General features: G+C 35.7%; 1 protein-coding gene across 1 annotated transcript; it reads right to left on the reverse strand.

Annotated features, from left to right (window-relative positions):
- Nucleotides 1–12,896: 12,896 nt before the first annotated feature.
- LOC124935153 lies at nucleotides 12,897–13,973 on the reverse strand. The gene is made up of 2 exons (XM_047475605.1): nucleotides 13,806–13,973; nucleotides 12,897–13,553 (listed from the first exon to the last, which is right to left on the reverse strand). The coding sequence occupies exons 1-2, from the start codon at nucleotides 13,971–13,973 to the stop codon at nucleotides 12,897–12,899; spliced, it is 825 nt and encodes a 274-aa protein (XP_047331561.1).
- Nucleotides 13,974–17,730: the final 3,757 nt, after the last annotated feature.

The raw sequence follows: 17,730 nt of genomic DNA on the forward strand, positions 1-17,730 counted from the left end.
GGTTGAAGTGAACTCACCTCCTATATTAGATCGAACTACTTTGATGACTTTGCTTATTTCTTTCTCTACCATCACTTTGAATTTTTTGAAGGTTTCAAACATTTTTGAATTCTCCTTAAGAAAATAAACTCATGTCTTCCTAGAAATAATCAGTTAAAGAGACGAAGTATCTCTTACCACTAAATGATTCTAGAGTTATCGGTCCACACAAATCAACATTGATTAATTCGAGTTGCTCATTTTCTAAGTATTCAGAACTACTTGGGAAAGAAGTCATCGCTTGCTTCTCGATCACACATTCTTCACATAACCTCTTTTCAAGCTTCATATTAGGTAGTCCAAGCAACATCTCTTTTTTCACCAGCTTGGTCAACCCTGAAGTAAAAATGACAGAACTGAAAAGACACTTCATGGCCTTATCCTCCGTATCAAGTTGCATTCATTTATCTTGAACTATTTTCAAATCAAGTTTGTACATGCGATTTTTCTTCATTTCTACATAGGCAATGAGCATCCCGAGTTTATCCTTCGGTTGTTGTTCTTGGTCATTTATTAGAGTTGAGTATCATTTTCTCCATCAAATGTACCATGCTCAGTATGTTTCTTTTGAGATCAGGTACGTAGTAAACATCTTTGATTTCTCGGATTCCCTCATTTCACTATTGATATCAGATCGTTTATCAACCTTTGACAACTACTTTTGAAGCATTATCGAAAGAAACGAATACAGACTCCATCTTAGAGAGTATTTTGAATAACCTCTCGTCACCACACATGTGATTACTTGTACTAGTGTCCAAGTACCAAACCGAGTTATCAAAAAACTTTGGCTTGATCTCGGCTTCTGGAATTTTTGTCACCAGCAACAATCCTTCATTTGCTTTATCGGTAAGGAAGTTTGTTGGTTCCTCCTTTTTTTCTCGGAACTACAATCTTTAGAAATATGACACAACTTTCTACAGCTGTAATATTTTATCGAGTAAAAATCCTTTACAAAATGCTTATACTTCCCACGGTTATAATATTCAATATTGTTGTTTGTGTTTGTCCGACCACCCCGAGTTTGACCTCAGCCATACCAGTTTGGTTGGTCGACTTACTTAGTTCCTCTTCATCTATCACTTAGGCCTCTACCACTAATACTCTGAGCATAGAGCATATTCTCCTCTTATATTGTTGCATTAGCTTGGAGAGCATGTTCAAAAGACTTCCCTTCTTGTTTTTCCTTCTCTACTTAGGCGCTTCCAAGGACCCAACAAGTTCTTCAAGGGTGAATGGTGATAGGTCCTTGGACTCCTCTATTACGCGCACAATATTATCGAAACTGGATGAGTTACCCTGTTTCCAAACTAGCCCTTTATATATTTATTACAATTTTCTTTTGCATGTGAAGTATTTTTTACCCTAAAATTAACATTTATTTAATTAATTAAATGTTAACATCTCGTTATCAATTTACTAACTCAACCAACTTTATTGAGTAATAAACATTTTAGTGATTGACAATTTTAAAATAAATAAATTATGTCCTTAAACTATTGTATAAAATATCAAAATAAATATTTTCCTATTAGTCATGTTGGTACTAATCACACCAACTTTAATTTTAACATTGCAGGATCAATTTATCTAAAAAAAATTATATTATTTCTTTTGATACATGCAATATAATTTCGGGGATCACTTAATCTATCTAACTTAACTTTTGAGTAATAATTTTATAAATAAGATGATATTTATTTTCACAATGACAATCATATTTCAACATCATTTAGAATTCTCCAACTAATTGCAAAAATACTTTAACGATTTATTCGGAACAAACAATTTCGACATAAAAAAGAGTGTTGGATCATGATGGTCATTGTGACGCCTCAAAACTTCAAAATATGGATATTTTTACAAAAGATTGACTAAACAGTAGAGGTGGCCAAAAAATCCGATCCGTTGATCCGGCCGATCCGATCCGAAAAAATCCGTATCCGATGGATCGGATTCGGATATCGATCCGATCCGATATTTTTACCGGATTTCCGGATCGGATACGGATCGGGCAAAAAAGATTTCGGATATCCGAAGCCGATCCGGTAATTTTTAAAATTTATTAAATAAACAAATCTAAACAAAAATATAATTAAATAAATACAAACCCAACCAAAAATCTCTCTCTTCCTATATTTTCCTTCATTTTCTCTTTACAAACCCAAATAAAAATATTATTAAACAATTACAAACTAAATAAAAATCTATCTCTTCCTTTTTTCTCTTTACAAACCCAAATAAACATACAAAATCTCCCTCTTCCTTATATTTTCTCTCATTTTCCTTTACAAACCCAAACAAAAATATGTCTCTTTCATTTGTTTTTCTTCCCATTTCCCTTTAGATCTTTTCTCAAATCGTCATTATTCATAATTGAAATCCTTAATAGAACAATTTCAATTTTCTAGCATATAAAAAAATTAAAATATGAAAAAAAATCGGATCAGCGGGTATCCGGCTGGCCGATCCGATCCGATCCGGTATTTTCGGATCGGATAGTGGTCGGATACCGGATCGGATACGGATCGCAATTTTTGAAAAAAATAAAAGAGAATATCCGATCCAAAATACCGGATCGTATCCGATCCGTAGGTTTGGCCACCCCTACTAAACAGGGAGGAGTCTATTCAATTTCAAGGGTATTCAGAATAGAGAGCAAATACGTATGAATATTCAATCCACACAAAATATCGTTATAAAAAATAATAAAAAAATGATTAAATTCTAGTGAGATAAAAATTTTAAAAAAAATTTGAAAAGATAAAAAAATTATGTGCGGTAAAATTTCCAAAAGTTTTGTGGTACGAAAAAAATTAAGATAGGTACCGAAAATACGTTGAATACGTAATGAAACGTAACGGTGAATATGCTAAAATAAGCTTGAGCGGATAATTTGAGTATAAATTGAATCAAATGAACCCTTGAGTACATAAGAAAATATATAAAAAAAATTGATAAGAAGTTAATTGTCATTAATTCAAATAACGAGTTACATGTGAAAAATTAATTTAAATAGTAGCACTCTCAAAATATCTTTTCCTAAAAAAGTTCGAGCTTTGAAAAATCTTGTCATCGATTTGCGTGTTGAAAATATTTTAATAAAACATTATTTAAAAGATTTATAAAAAATGTATTTTGATATTTTAAAATTAATTATAACAATAATTAATTTTTATAATCAAATTTAAATAACCTTTTGAATTTAAAATAATCAAATCATAATTTGATTAAAGTAAATTCCTATTTTTTAAAATTAATTTAAAAGATTATTTATTTGAATGAAAGTCGCCAATTGATTTTTAATCTAAAATCAATAAAAATATTTGTATGCGTATATAAACGTATAATTGATTAGAGATTTTTTTAAATTTGATGTTTGGTGATTCACGGGAAAGAGCTTTCACGTTACATCTTACGTACCCGTTAAAGAATGGTTTATAATTCATCAAATTTTGGCTATTTATTTTAATTTTTAATTTTTATTATGTTTTAATTAACCAATTATTTTTCAATTTCTAGACATGTATGGGATTTATTTTGATATTTTTTCATGTATCTTTGTCAATATTTTTAAAAATAAATTCAACATACCTTTATCAAAATATTTTTTTATGAAGATATTCAAAAAATATTTTAAAATTATTTTCTATTTTTTCAGATTTCGAAAAATAATTTAGGGTTTTTAATAGCTAAAATATAATTAAAAATTAAAAAACCCCAAATAAATAGGCCATTAGGTAGGTGTTCGAGTCATAAATCGGGTCGAATGCGTTAGTTTGGGGATGTTTTAACCCAAAGTCAACGTGTCTAGGCTCCTGGTAAACACGGAGGCTAAGCTTCGGTCGTGTGCGATGGTTTTTGGTCGAAAACCATGTCTAGTTGGATTTCTCGGTCGAAAGTCAGGCCAAGACAAAGTTTTCGATCAAAAGACAATCGTTGGTTGGTTTTCTCGGTCTAAAACCAAGCCAATGCGAGAATTCTCGGTTAGACGTAGAGGTTGCTGATTTTCTCAGTCGAAAGCTAAGTCAAGGAGAGAATTCTCAGTCGGACGTAGAGGTGGCTGATTTTCTTGGTCAAAAACCCAATCAAGATTGAAATCTCTGGTCGGATGTTAGGATTTCTCGATCGAAGGTAGAGAGTGGTTGGTTTTCTCGAGGAAAATCCAAGCCAATGCCAAAATCATCGGTCGTCTTCAACCTCCAACAATAGGGCATGTGCAAATTTTCAGATTTCGACTAGGACCTTCGTTCATCGATCCAAAAGCATGTGGAGCTTTGTCTCCTCATGTAGAACCCGGTTATCATCATCCTACTACGTCAATCAATTAAGATGAGGATCGAATTGGTATGAGTGGTTTTTGAAAAAAAAATTGATTTTGGTTTTTAAAGTTTAATCCAACATGAGGAGCTTACCAATATTTTCCTTATGCATATTAGGATTAAATGAAACCAAAACATGAACACTAGCTATCCATTTTGACCAATCCAAGAAGATGATTTTTTTTCCATTTTTTGAGAATTTCAGTAATATTGTAACATACCTTAAACCGATTGAAATTGATAAAAAATTATTCCTAACATCTTTTAAAATATGTTAGGAAGTTTTTAAACCGTAATTCTTGAGCTAGAGCTCAAGAACAAAATACAATTTTCAAAATTTTCAAAATTGAATTTGGGTACTTTTGATTTAGCTTGATTTGTTCGAATTGAATCCAGAAAAAGTTTTGAAATGATCTTAGGATTGAATTTAAATCAAGAACACGAATAATTAAGCAATAATCAAAACTGGTCGAAGTGAAATGTAAAAATTTTAATTTTAATTTATAACTTGAATTACAATATGAATTAAAGTTTACTATGAGTTGGAAAACACTCTTGAACTCTCTATAGAGATTTGGGATGATCCAAAAACGAATCTTAGAGTCTTATAAAAATATTCCTAAAATTTTAAAAAATCTTGAGAAATTTTCATGGAAGATTTTGTAAGTATTGGATTGGAGGCTTGAGGTTCTGATTCTTAGTTTTATTTTGCTTGAGGAGGGCTATTTAGAGCCAACCAAGGTCATTTGATCATTTGGATGATTAAGTGTATCAAATTCAAGACAAAAGGTTATTAATGTCCTTTGTTTGTATTCGGTTGTTCTCATCCAATTAGGGCAGCATTACACTTATGAGCGTAGGCAAAATGATCACCATGCTAGGGTGATCATTTTAGCCTATGAATCATCGAATTTGGTTAAGTATCGAATGAGTTCCACTTTTAAAAAAATAAAAGTTTCGGCCGATGTTCATTCAATTCTTTGCGAGGAAAAAGACAAAGTGTGGTCGAAAACAGCGTTGTTTGCTCCTTCTACGTTTGGGCATTGGGGGACTTGAAATAGTGTCATTTTGGGCTAATGCGCGAACGCTTGGGCGTTCCGTCCGCGTTTCGTCAGCGTTGGGCGCTCCGTCTGTGTTATGTTAATGACGATAAGGCGTGCGTTAGTTGATATGCTACTGTGCGAAAGCCCTTTTCTCTCGTTGCAGCGGGCAACACGATTTGTTGGTGTCCGTTGGATGAGCCCTATGCGCTCATCTAATGGTTGTGTGGTCTGTTATAGCCATTTCTTTTATTTCTGGTTGTATTGGATCACAACCCTTTTTCAGCCTTGGAGCTTGTTTGAAATTAGTTTTTCTTTACTACTTTTGACTTTATTTTCAACCTACAAAATATTTAAATAGACATAAATATTTATTTTGTCTATATATTTTATATTTTGGGGGCTTTATAAATAATTAATTTGGGATTTAAATGGATACAACATTTATCTTAAATTATTTAAGCTCTTTAAAATTAATTTGGAATAAAATGAATACAACATTTATCTCAAAAAAATAACTATTGGGCTTTGTTTTAATTAATTAGGTTTAATTAATTCAATTAATTGTTTAATCTTGGTTTGATCTCGATTTTAATTAAAAATAATTAATTTAAAATATTATTTATTTGATAAAAGAGTCGTCATTTGATTTTTATTTAAAATCAATAAAATATTTTGGTATATATATGTATAAACGTATAGTTGACTAGAGATTCTCTTAAATTTGGTATTTGGTGATACTCAGGAAAAGGCTTTCGCACTATATCTTTCGTACTCGTTAAAAAACGGTTTCTACTTTATAAAAAGCTTGGCTTTTAAAAAAATAGTTTTATTACGTTTTATTTAACCAAATATTTTTCAAGTCCTAAGCATGCACATGTATTTCTTGCATTTAAAATTGTAGAATATTAATTTAAATGCTAGTATCTACGATTGATATCAATAATTATCGAAAAAGGTACCTGAAAATATCAATTTAAGGCATTAGAATTTAAAAATAAATCCAAACAGGCCTTTACCAAAATATTCTTTTATGAAAATATCTAAAAATATTTTGAAATCGTTTGTTATTTTTTCCTAATTTTTAGAAAATGGTTTGGGACTTCTATTTAAAAAAACAAATTTTAAAATTAAAATCCCAAATAAACGAGCCCTAATACCGCTCCTCTCGGTTGAGGGTGATGATCCATCGGTCTCGGGCTAAAACCCTCAGTCAGGTGTGAATGATCCTCGGTCGAGGCTAAGACTTCTTGATCGAATGCGAGAAGTCTTCGGTCGAGTGCATTAATCCTCGATATGGTGTTAGAACTCCTCGGTCGAGGCTAGAATTCATCGTTCGGGTGCGGGGAGTTCTTGGTCAGGGCTAAGAATCCTTAGTCAAAAACCATGTCGATCTTGTTTTCTCTATCGAAAATCAAGCCTATACTAGAATTCCCTCGGTCGGGTGTAGGGGAGGGTTCAATTTTCTTAGTCGAAAATTGAACACAGGCAGGACCCTTAGTCTGATGCGAAGAACACCAAACTGTAGGTATGGTGATTTCAATTGGAGCCTCTATTCTTCAACCCGAGGGCATGAGGAGCTTCGCCTAGTACTCATGATCATTTATAACATCCTCCCGATGCATCATTTGATCGGAATGATCTTCCATTTCAAACAGTTCTTGAGAAAAAATCAATTTTTTTTAACAAAGTATAAAGAGCTTACTATTAGCTTCCTTATACATATTAAGATCAAGTTAAACTAAAACATGAACACTGACTGTTCGTTTAACCAACTCAAGAACTGGAATTTTTATTTTTATAAAAAATTTGATTTTTGATTAAACATGTTTAGGATTGCTTGGGATCAACTTGAATATACTCTTAACACCTTTAGATACGTGTTCGGAAGATTTTTGGGTCACTATTTTTTAACTATAAATCAAGAATAGAAACCCAATTTTTAAAATTTTCAAAATCAGAATTGGGTATTATTGATTTGGATCGATTGATTCAAATTGGTTTCAATTGATAGCTTGTAAATGATCTCATGATCCTTTTTCAATCAAGAAATTGAGCAAACAAACAACATATAAAACTAGTTAAACGGAAATGAAAATTTTTTAATTTGAATTCATAAGTTAAATTAAAACATTAATAGAAGTTTACAATGAGTTGAAAAATAATCATGAACTCTTTTAGAAGCTTTATGATTACCCAGAACCGAGCCTTAGGCTCTATTACAAATTTTCAAGAAAAAACCTAAAAATTTTAATGGCGGATTTCATATGAAGTGGATTGAGGGCTTGTGATTCTGATCCTTGCCTTCGTTCTAGCTGGGGGAGCTTATTATAGTCTTCTTAAGTCAGTTCATCGATCAAGTGGATCGAATTTTAAACAAAACGTCATTAATGGCTTTTGTTTGTTCTTTATCTAGTTTATCGTTATAGGGCATGATTGCTCCTATAATCGTAGGTGAAATAATCACCATGTTATTTCAGCCTTTGAATCAGTCGATTTGGTTGAGTATCGGTCGAGTATCAGTTTTGAAGAATCAAAAGTTTTGGCTGATCATCATTGTTGTTTGTCGTGAGGAAGAAGACAAACTAGAGGACGAAACGTCGTCGTTTTGGGCTGAAATGCGAACGCCTAGGCATTCTGTCAGCGCTCTATAGTGTCTGGGTGTTCTGTCAGCGTTCGGGCTAACGGCGCTGAAGCGCGTGTTAGTTGATTTCGACTACAGCAAATATCACAATCTTTTTTCAGCCTTAGGGCTTGTTTGTTAATTTTTCTTTCGTCCATTTGGCTTTGTTTTCAACCTACAAAATATACAAAATATTTTAAATAGGCATAATATTTATTTTGCCTATTTATTTTTTTATTTTATTTTGTATATTTTAGGGCATTATAAATAATTAATTTGGGATAAAATTGTTACAACATTTATCCTAAATTATTTATTTTAATTTTTTGACCATTTGAAATTTATGTGAGATCAAATGAATAAAATATTTATCCCAAATTCTTTTATTTATTTTTCTTGGCCTTTATTTAATTAATTGAGATTTAATTACTACAATAATTATTTCAATTAATTATTTAATCATGTTTTGGCCTTAATTTTATTTATCTTGAATTTATTTATTTAAAATTTATAAATTGAGTAAGTCAAATTTTAGTGCTTACAGTAACTCTCAATTGAAATAAACGAGAATTAATTCTATATTGGCTTAATTGCTATTTGAAGCTCGAATTTTGATTGTTTTCATTAAATGAAGCTCAAATTTTGAATTGTGTCATATAGTCTCGAATTATCAAACTTTTAGCCATTTAAGATTTTCTCAAATTAACAAAACTTTAGTCTTCTTATTTAACGTATGATTTTCATTTTTCTAATTAATTTGTCACATTTATAATTAAAATGATATTTGCAAATGTTTTGGACGTATATTTTAAATAAAGTATTTTGAGATTGCCACGTTCTATGTCGAATGTGGATTGGGTGATTAGAAAATGTATAATTTAAGAAAAATTTTGAAAACATTTGAAAAGAGATTGATTTTGTTTTTATTTTCACAAAACTTCGAAACGATATAATTTTGAATATCACTAACAAATTTGGACGTATTTGTATTTTAAATTAAGTATGTTTTTGAAATATACGCGTTTAAAATTGTCGAATGTGGTTTGATTGTCTTAAAAAATATGTAATGCGGGAAAATAATTGAAAAAATCGAATTTTTTTTTTTTTACAAATGTGATAAAATAATTAAGAAATTGACAAATACTCAGTTAAAATATGAAAAAGAAGTCCAAACTTTATACGACACAATTCAAAAGTTCGAGTTTAGTATACTAAAATGGGAAATTTGATCAAATAACCTCAAAGATGAGGTTATTTGATCTGATGGTAATTTGTTAATTTTATTGCGCTCGTGGTGATTTTATTTTTTTTGGACGATTTTGCCCTCGCGAAACGCTAAGTGACGATATGTGAAATGTCCAGATTACCCTTACTATTTAATATAACCTCCGTACTTTTTTCATTTCTTTTCTTCTCCTTCTCTCTCTTCCCGCTCTTCTCCTCCTTCTCTCTAAACTCCTGCGGCGGCGACGGCGAACTCGTCGGAGATCTCGGCAGCGACGGTTCGTTCGAAATCCACTATGAGCTCCACGACGAGCACGAGCACTGTTCCAATAGGTACGTCTATTTTAAGCATGTTTTATTGATGTTCGGTTTCTAAGATTGATTAGGGTTTACTTCCCGTTTCGCTAAGTGCCTAACGATTCGCGAAGGCCTTCCCGTGTCGCTAAGTGCCTAACGATTCGCGAAGGCCTTTCCGTTTCGCGAATGACTTTCCGTTTCGCTAAGTGCCTAGCGATTCGCGAAGTATTAATTATCCGTCTCTAAATCAAATCATGTTTTTTTATTGCAGCTGAAGTTTTCGTTTTTTATAATGGAGAGTGGAAACTTGATGCTGATGGAATACTGTATTTTGATGCATCTTCAATCAAAACATTTGATCTACCCCAAAGTACTCGTTATGCTGAATTACTTGATATACTCTACGATAGACTTAATGTGCAGATATCAACATACGATTTAGTGCTCCAAGTGAAGTATGATATTCCGAATATCAGAAATTCAAAACCTGTTTTTATTGATAATGATGGTGATTTGAACACATATTTATCACGCTTGATTTTGGGTCGAACAGTGTCACCATTGTGTGTATCTGTAGTGGAGAAGTCAGCATTTACTAAAGAAAAGATACCACTATTTACATACCCAACTCAAGAAAGTATACTACCACCACAACTTACTCAAAAATTTGTACCACCTGTTGTACCCTCGGAATTCTTTGTTGAAAGTCAAAATGAAGCCGGAGAAACCTCTTTGCCTCACATCCCACTTACTCAGGACTTGCATGGTAATAGTGGTGAAAAAACATCAATACCTATACAACCAAGTGCAATAAGATCATCATTGGGTACACCAACTAGTGCAAGAAAGGCATCAATGGGTACACCAACTAGTGCAAGAAGATCATCAATGGGTACACCATCTAGTGCAAGACGATCTTCAATGGGTACACCATCGACAGACCCGACAGACACATCACCGCCATACCCCACATTTGCGATGGCATTAACTAGTGAAACCGTATTGGAAGTCGGTTCGTTGTTTGAAAATAAAAAAGAACTTCAACTTGCTCTATATAAATATGCGATGACCAATCATTTTGAATTCAAAGTGGAGAAGTCAAGAAAAAATCTTTGGGAACTCAAATGTTTGGATGAGACATGCAAGTGGAGCTTGCGGGCTGTGAAAGGTAAGTTTTCTGAGATGTTTGAGATCCGGAAATTTGAGCAACAACACTCATGCTCAGTTTTGTCGAGGCCCAAGAAAAAAATGCAAACACCAGCATAGGTTATTGGGCAGTGCGTGAAGAGCAAGTACATGGACCATCATCATAACCACTTGCCTAAGAAAATAATTGAAGACATGCAGACAACTTATGAGATATTTTTGACTTATAATAAGGCATGGAGGGCAAGGGAAAATGCTTTAATAGCTGTGCGAGGAACGGTTGAGGATTCCTATGGAATACTGCCATCATACCTTTACATGTTGGAGAAGTGTAATCCTGGTACCATAACCGACATACAGACAGACGAGCTCGGCCACTTCAAGTATATGTTCATGTCCCTAGGCCTCTCAATTAGGGGTTTCAAATCCTTTTGTCGTCTTGTATTATGTGTTGATGCTAGTTTTCTTAAGCACAAGGTGGGTGGTCAATTATTGGTGGCTATTGCATTGGATGCGAATGAGAAACTATATCATGTCGCATTCGGCGTTGTTGATTCAGAGAATAATAATTCTTGGACTTATTTCATGCAAAAACTGAGAGACGCAATTGGATTAGTTGATGATCTCGTCTTCGTATCCGACAGACACCCAAGCATCGTTAATGCCTTGTGTGCTGTTTTCCCAGAAGCAGACCACGGTGCGTGCACATATCACATAAAGATGAATATTGTGGCCAAATTCAAAAGTGATAAGTGTCATGCGTAGTTTGATTCGGCTTTAAGGGCGTACACTGTCCATGAATTTAATCGGTGGTTTGACAAGATCAAGGTTAAAGATCACAGGATTGATGCCTATTTGGAAGAAATTGGTTTCCAAAGATGGAGTAGAGCATTTTTTCCCGGTAAGCGATACAATCAACTCACAAGCAATTATGCTGAGAGTTTCAATAGTCAGAGAAGGGAAGCCAGAAAGTATCCCATTTCAGAAATGGCTGAGTATTTAAGATTCACAATACAACATTGGTTTAACGATAGAAGAGAAAGAGCGTCTAATCACGAAGAAGTTTTATCTCCAAATTATGAGAAGGTGTTACGTGAGGGATTCGAGAAGGCCAGATTCTATACAGTCCAATCGCTTAACCGATTCGAGTTTTATGTGCATGACAATCAGTCCCATTTCAAAGTCAATTTGAAAGACATGAACTGCACTTGTAGAGTATTCGAAGTTTCGGGTCTTCCTTGTACGCATGCAATGGCTGCTGCCCGTAGTCGGAATTTGGTTTCATATGACTTCTGTTCAAGGTATTAATATTTAGCTCACGTGTTCATTCTGTTTAACCAATTAATAATTCGTTATATTTTCCCTGTACACAGGTATTACACAACTGAGTGTTGGATAAATTCATATGCCGAGACATGTTATCCTCCTGGTGATGAAGAAAATTGGGATGTTCCCGAACATATCAAGCAACGTTCGTGTCTTAAACAAAATGTAAAGGTTAAGAAAGGCAGGCCACAAACAAAGCGTAGGTCATCCCAAGGTGAGGTCCGTAAGGTCCCGAGACGATGCAGCTCATATGCTGGGCTAGGACATAATAGGGCAACATGCAAAGTGTGATGCCTGCACCATCTACTGCAAGAGTTTCATCATCTAAGCAGCATGAGTCATCATCTCAAAAATATGAACATTTAGCTTGATAGATACTATGTTGTAATATATGTTGTTAATTGAACTATGGTACTGGTAAGATACTATGCGTAAGATACTATGTTGTTAATTCAGGTTTAAAGTTTATGTTGTATGTTGTAGTAGTAGTATATGAGTAGGGAAACGATGAGTAATAACTTAGCGAATCGGGAGGTACTTAGCGAAACGGTAGGCACTTAGCGAATTGGGAGGCACTTAGCGAAACGAGAGGCACTTAGCGAAATGAAGAGTACTAACTTAGTGAAACGAAGAGTACCAACTTAGCGAAACGAAGAGTCAATTCGAGGTTATCTTTTTTGTACGTTGAAGGGTCAATTCAAGGGTTACACTTGTTTTTTACGTTGAAGGTTTTCTGCAATTCAAGTTCAAAATTCAATACATCAAAATAATTTATCATCCAACTTCCAAAATATTCATCAAGGTTTACAATAGATCAAAATAAGTTATCCAATTTACACAATTTACTTCAAAATAATGTTTACACTAAGGTTCGATAATCTAATGGAATAACCTGACCGCCATCTTCTGCCTAAAAAACTCCATGTTTTCTGAGGTCACATTGTGCACGGCTTGATTAGCGGTCAAGTGTTCCATATACATTAGAGTGAATACCCCACAGACCCCGCTCTCTGTTGCCCGTGGGACTTCTCCAACCTTAGCTGCAACGGTTTTCACTTTGGGGTGTGGTAACCGTTTGTAAGTCATTGGTTGGATGGGGCCTTCGAAGTTGAATTTAGGATACCTTACCCTCTCACCAGGAGTGATTGTCTTTGCGAATATATGTGGAATCATGTCGCAGAAGGGTTTCAAATAAGGATCCAGATTCTTATAAAGATAGGCATCACAGTCGTACACGTCAATGCGGTACTTTTGAAGACGTGCTACACACAAAATCCAGTGTTTCTGGTTAATGTTCACAGGCATGTAGACATCGTCAATTGTTGACCATTCGGGCATATATCTATGTGGTGCGCCCATATAATAGTCTTTGAATTCGACGACTGGATAGTTTGCAGGATCCTTAATAAAAGCCCTGTGCTCTCGCCTGATTCTATCCGACAATACGCAATCCCCTATTGCCACATGCGGATTTTTATATGTCTTGGGATAGTCAGAAATCCTTTTCCGCAATAGATGGCAGAATGCATCGATTTCCTGCACAATGGGAGTATACACGATGAGTACTAAGCGAAACGATAAGTACTCAGCGAAACAGTGAGTACTTTGCGAAACGCGAGGTACTTAGCGAATCGAGAAGTACTAAGCGAAACGATGAGTACTCAGCGAAACGATTAGTACTCAGCGAAACGATTAGTACTCAGCGAAACGATTAGTACTCAGCGAAACGATTAGTACTTGGCGAAACGATGAGTATTAATGAATAATGAATTGATTTGCACGACTTACAGTGTCTTCAAGCCATTTCAACCTTGTTATAACTCTAACAAACATATCCTTCTTTGCTTGGCAAAGATGTACATCCTTTGTCTGATTATCGGTTTCTGGATCAACCAACCACGCTTTTACTTTATCCAGCAGCTCATCTTCAAATTTTTGGAGGTGATTCACTTTCATTGGATCATTTGTCTTGGGCAGTTTTGACAAAGAAGGGTTGGTGTACGAGTCATCTTTTTTCGGCTTCCTCGCTCTCCTCCCATAATTTCCTTTAGGAGGAGTATTGTATAACTGGAAATCATCATTGTCATCATTGTCATCCGCACTCTTCTCATCCTTCACCTTCACTTTCAGATCCTTCACCTTCACTTTCAGATCAACCTCCACATCATCCACCTTAGCCACACCATCCAGCTTCTCATCATCCTCCACCTTTACGTCCTCCACCTTCGCATCGTTCTCATTTACATCATCCTCCACCTTCTCACCGTCCTCCACCTTCTCATCCATCTTCTCACCGTCCTCCACCTTCTCATCCATCTTCTCATCATCCTCCACCTTCTCATAATTTTCCACCTTCTGTTCGTCCTCCACCTTCTCATCGTCCTCTTTTCGTTCATCCTCCACCTTCTCATAATTTTCCACCTTCTGTTCGTCCTCCACCTTCTCATCGTCCTCTTTTCGTTCATCCTCTACCTTCTCATCGTCCTCCTTTACATCATCTTTCTTCCCATCATTCCCATCATTCACCTTCTCATCATCCCCCACAGTCTCCTGCATCGCTATCATCTCCTACAAAATAGACAAAATTCTGGTCAGTACTTAGCTAGTGGTACTAACTTAGCGAAACGACAAGTACTTGGCGAAACGACAAGTACTTGGCGAAACGACAAGTACTTGGCGAAACGACAAGTACTTGGCGAAACGCAAAGTACTAACTTAGCGAATCGACAAGTACTCAGCGAAACGCAAAGTACTAACTTAGCGAATCGACAAGTACTTGGCGAAACGCAGAGTACTAACTTAGCGAAACGACAAGTACTTGGAGAAACGACAAGTACGCAGAATACCTCTGTCTTCTCCTCCTTCTGTTCAACCTTGCTCTTCTCAACTTTGACATCCTTCTTAGAATCCTTAACCTGCAAAATAGGTACTGGTCAGATCAGATATGTACTTAGCGAAATGAAATGTAAAGAGCAAAATTCAATATCTCCATACCTCAGTAGTCCTCTCCTCTTTGACCTTCACATCCTTCTTAGAATCCTTCTTCTTACTCTTCTTCTTCTTTATATTCTCCTCCATATCATCTAATCTGGTTAATAATATGGACATCCTTTTGTTGGATTTATCTAACAACTGTTTGGACATACTAAAAACCATCTTCTTGAACGACTCAAGGTGAGTTTATTGACTTTCTTGGATTGTGATTTTTAGCTCGTTGATGAGCTCTGTTTTCAGCTTTTTCAGCTCCTCTTTCATCTCTATTTTCATCTCCTCCTTCATCTCATTAAATTCACATCCAACAGAAGGTGTTGGAGCCCGAGGAGAAGGTGTATGAGCCCGAGGAGGAGGTGTCTCAGCCCGAGGACTTGAGGTCGCGGAGGGGGGAGTAAGAATGCGGGCCGAAATCGATTCATAAGCAAGCTTCTTCTTCAAGTTGGCTGCTTCTTTAAGAGTAGCATCAGCCTTTCTCTTCCTGGTGGCAGGTTTAGGGGGATTGGGAGTAACTTCTTCATGTTCACTTTCTTCATCTTCATCAAAATCATCTTTTATTACCTTGCCATCAGTAAATCCCTCAAAAAAATCATCAGTTGTCTCGTCGATTTGCTCAAATTCCTCACCACTGTATAACCTCTTCTCCATGGAGGACTCTTCCATCTCAGTCACATCCGTGGTCTCTAGGGCAGTCTTTACCTCGATCGATGTGTTTTTCCTGTTGGAATGATAGAGTAACAACCTTGGGCGTAGAGGGTCATTAATCTAATTCCTTCTGGCGAATTTAAGGATAAAGTTTTCGATGACCTCATACGTCCACACTTGAAGTGTCAATGCAAACCCATATATGTTATATGCAAAAGGAGCATAAGGATCTTCAGCCTTCTCCTTCTTCTCAAAATATGAGGTACTGATATGTTTCATGTTCTTGTTTAAACCCTTGAGGGTGGCTCTAAAGGTGACCTTCCCCCATGGATATTGGAGGAAAGTGTCCTTGTCTTCCACCATGTTGAGTATTTTTGGAAATATAACTCTTTTTGGGTCAAATGTGAATAGGTACTGGCAAATCAGGCATACCAGCCCCCTCTTGAATGCATCTTCCTTGTCTTTGCATTTGAAAAAAGCTTTCTCCAAGTCGCACATTTTCACACTCATGCTCCCTTTAAAGTATTTCACCGAGAGAGGTGGACAACAACCCAATTTTTCTTGGTCCAACTCAGGATAAATGCCGAAACATAGGCCGGTAACCAACGCATACTCCTTCATACCAAATACAAGCTTTTGCCCATTCACCATGAAAGTTATCTCCTTGGAGTTTGAGCTTAACCTCCTCGTCAACATATGATGTACAATAGTTCTTGAGAACTGCAAGAGGGGGGCTGTGAATAATGATCTGAACTGGGTATTGTACACACTCTCCAGAAGATCCATTTCCTCGAACTTATTAACAATCTTCTTCAGGGTGAGGGCACTTTTCCACGAAATCCGACCGGGAAACTCAGTAACAGTTGTTTCTGTCATCTACAAAAGGAACAACATCATCAAAAATCTAAGAACAAACACAACAATTAGCGAATCGACAAGTCCGTAGCGAATCGGGAGGTACTTAGCGAATCGCTAGGTCCGTAGCGAATCGAGAGGTACTTAGCGAATCGGGAGGTACTTAGCGAATCGCTAGGTACTTAGCGAGTCGCTAGGTACTTAGTGAATCGGGAGGTACCTAACGAAACAGTTAACTGAACATAAGACACTTTTGTTTAGGGTTTTGATTCATCTCTTTTGGGTATAAATAAATCCTTTGTGCTATTCGATTTTAAATATATTTCCATTCGAATAGCACAAAGGGTTTATTTATACCCACAAAAGAGGAGTCAAAATCGTACACTTTAGAAGGACAGTAGTTACCTCTTGGACATAGTTGTTGATCCTAGAGAACCATACATAACTAATCGGAAACAAACAATAAAACTTAACATGAAAAAACCCTAAACAAAAAATCTGAAACAAACACCTAAACTTAACATGCAAAGACCAAAATCCATAAACAAAAAACCAGAAAATGATCGGCCACCACTAGGTATTTAGCGAATCGCTAGGTACTTAACGAATCGGGAGGTATTTAGCGAATCGGGAGGTACCTAGCGAAACCCTAATGGCAAAAAAATATACTGAACAGAAGACAACATTTTACCATACGTTTCATAAACTAATAAAAACAAAGAAAAAGACAAATAAACACTTAACATGCAAAAACCGAAAATCATAAACAAAAAAGCAGAAAATGATCGGCAGGGAGAAGAATGAACCAACCTTAATGACGAACGAGAAGAGAGCAGAAATGATCGGCCTTGACAAGATTCAATGAAGAGACAATGGGTTAGAGAGAGAGAGAGTCGGGCGGTTGAAATGAAATGTTCTGAAATTTTTGAATATATAAGGTATAGCGCGTGTGCGTACGCGCGTCTCTTCAACTTCTGTAGCGAGTCGGGAGGCACTTAGCGAATCGGGAGGCACTTAGCGAATCGGGAGGCACTTAGCGAATCGGGAGGCACTTAGCGAATCGCGAGGTACTTAGCGAATCGGGAGGTACTTAGCGATTCGTGAGGTACTTAGCGAATCGCGAGGTCAACGAGCTCCAGCTAAGAGAGGATGGTTTGAATACGTTTTCGCTACTATATTTATTTAATAACGAAATCGAATTCAAACCATTCTCCTAGCTGGA

This window comes from Impatiens glandulifera, chromosome 4, assembly GCF_907164915.1.
Source record: "Impatiens glandulifera chromosome 4, dImpGla2.1, whole genome shotgun sequence".
In the NCBI taxonomy this organism is placed as follows: domain Eukaryota; kingdom Viridiplantae; phylum Streptophyta; class Magnoliopsida; order Ericales; family Balsaminaceae; genus Impatiens; species Impatiens glandulifera.

What these genes read in the sequence shown, in the direction of transcription:
- LOC124935153 (XM_047475605.1), bottom strand. Translation starts at nt 13,973, where the DNA reads ATGAAAGTGAATCACCTCCAAAAATTTGAAGATGAGCTGCTGGATAAA. An exon ending in TGAAATGGCTTGAAGACACT is followed by an intron (nt 13,554 to 13,805) that starts GTAAGTCGTGCA and finishes CCCATTGTGCAG; the next exon opens with GAAATCGATGCATTCTGCCA.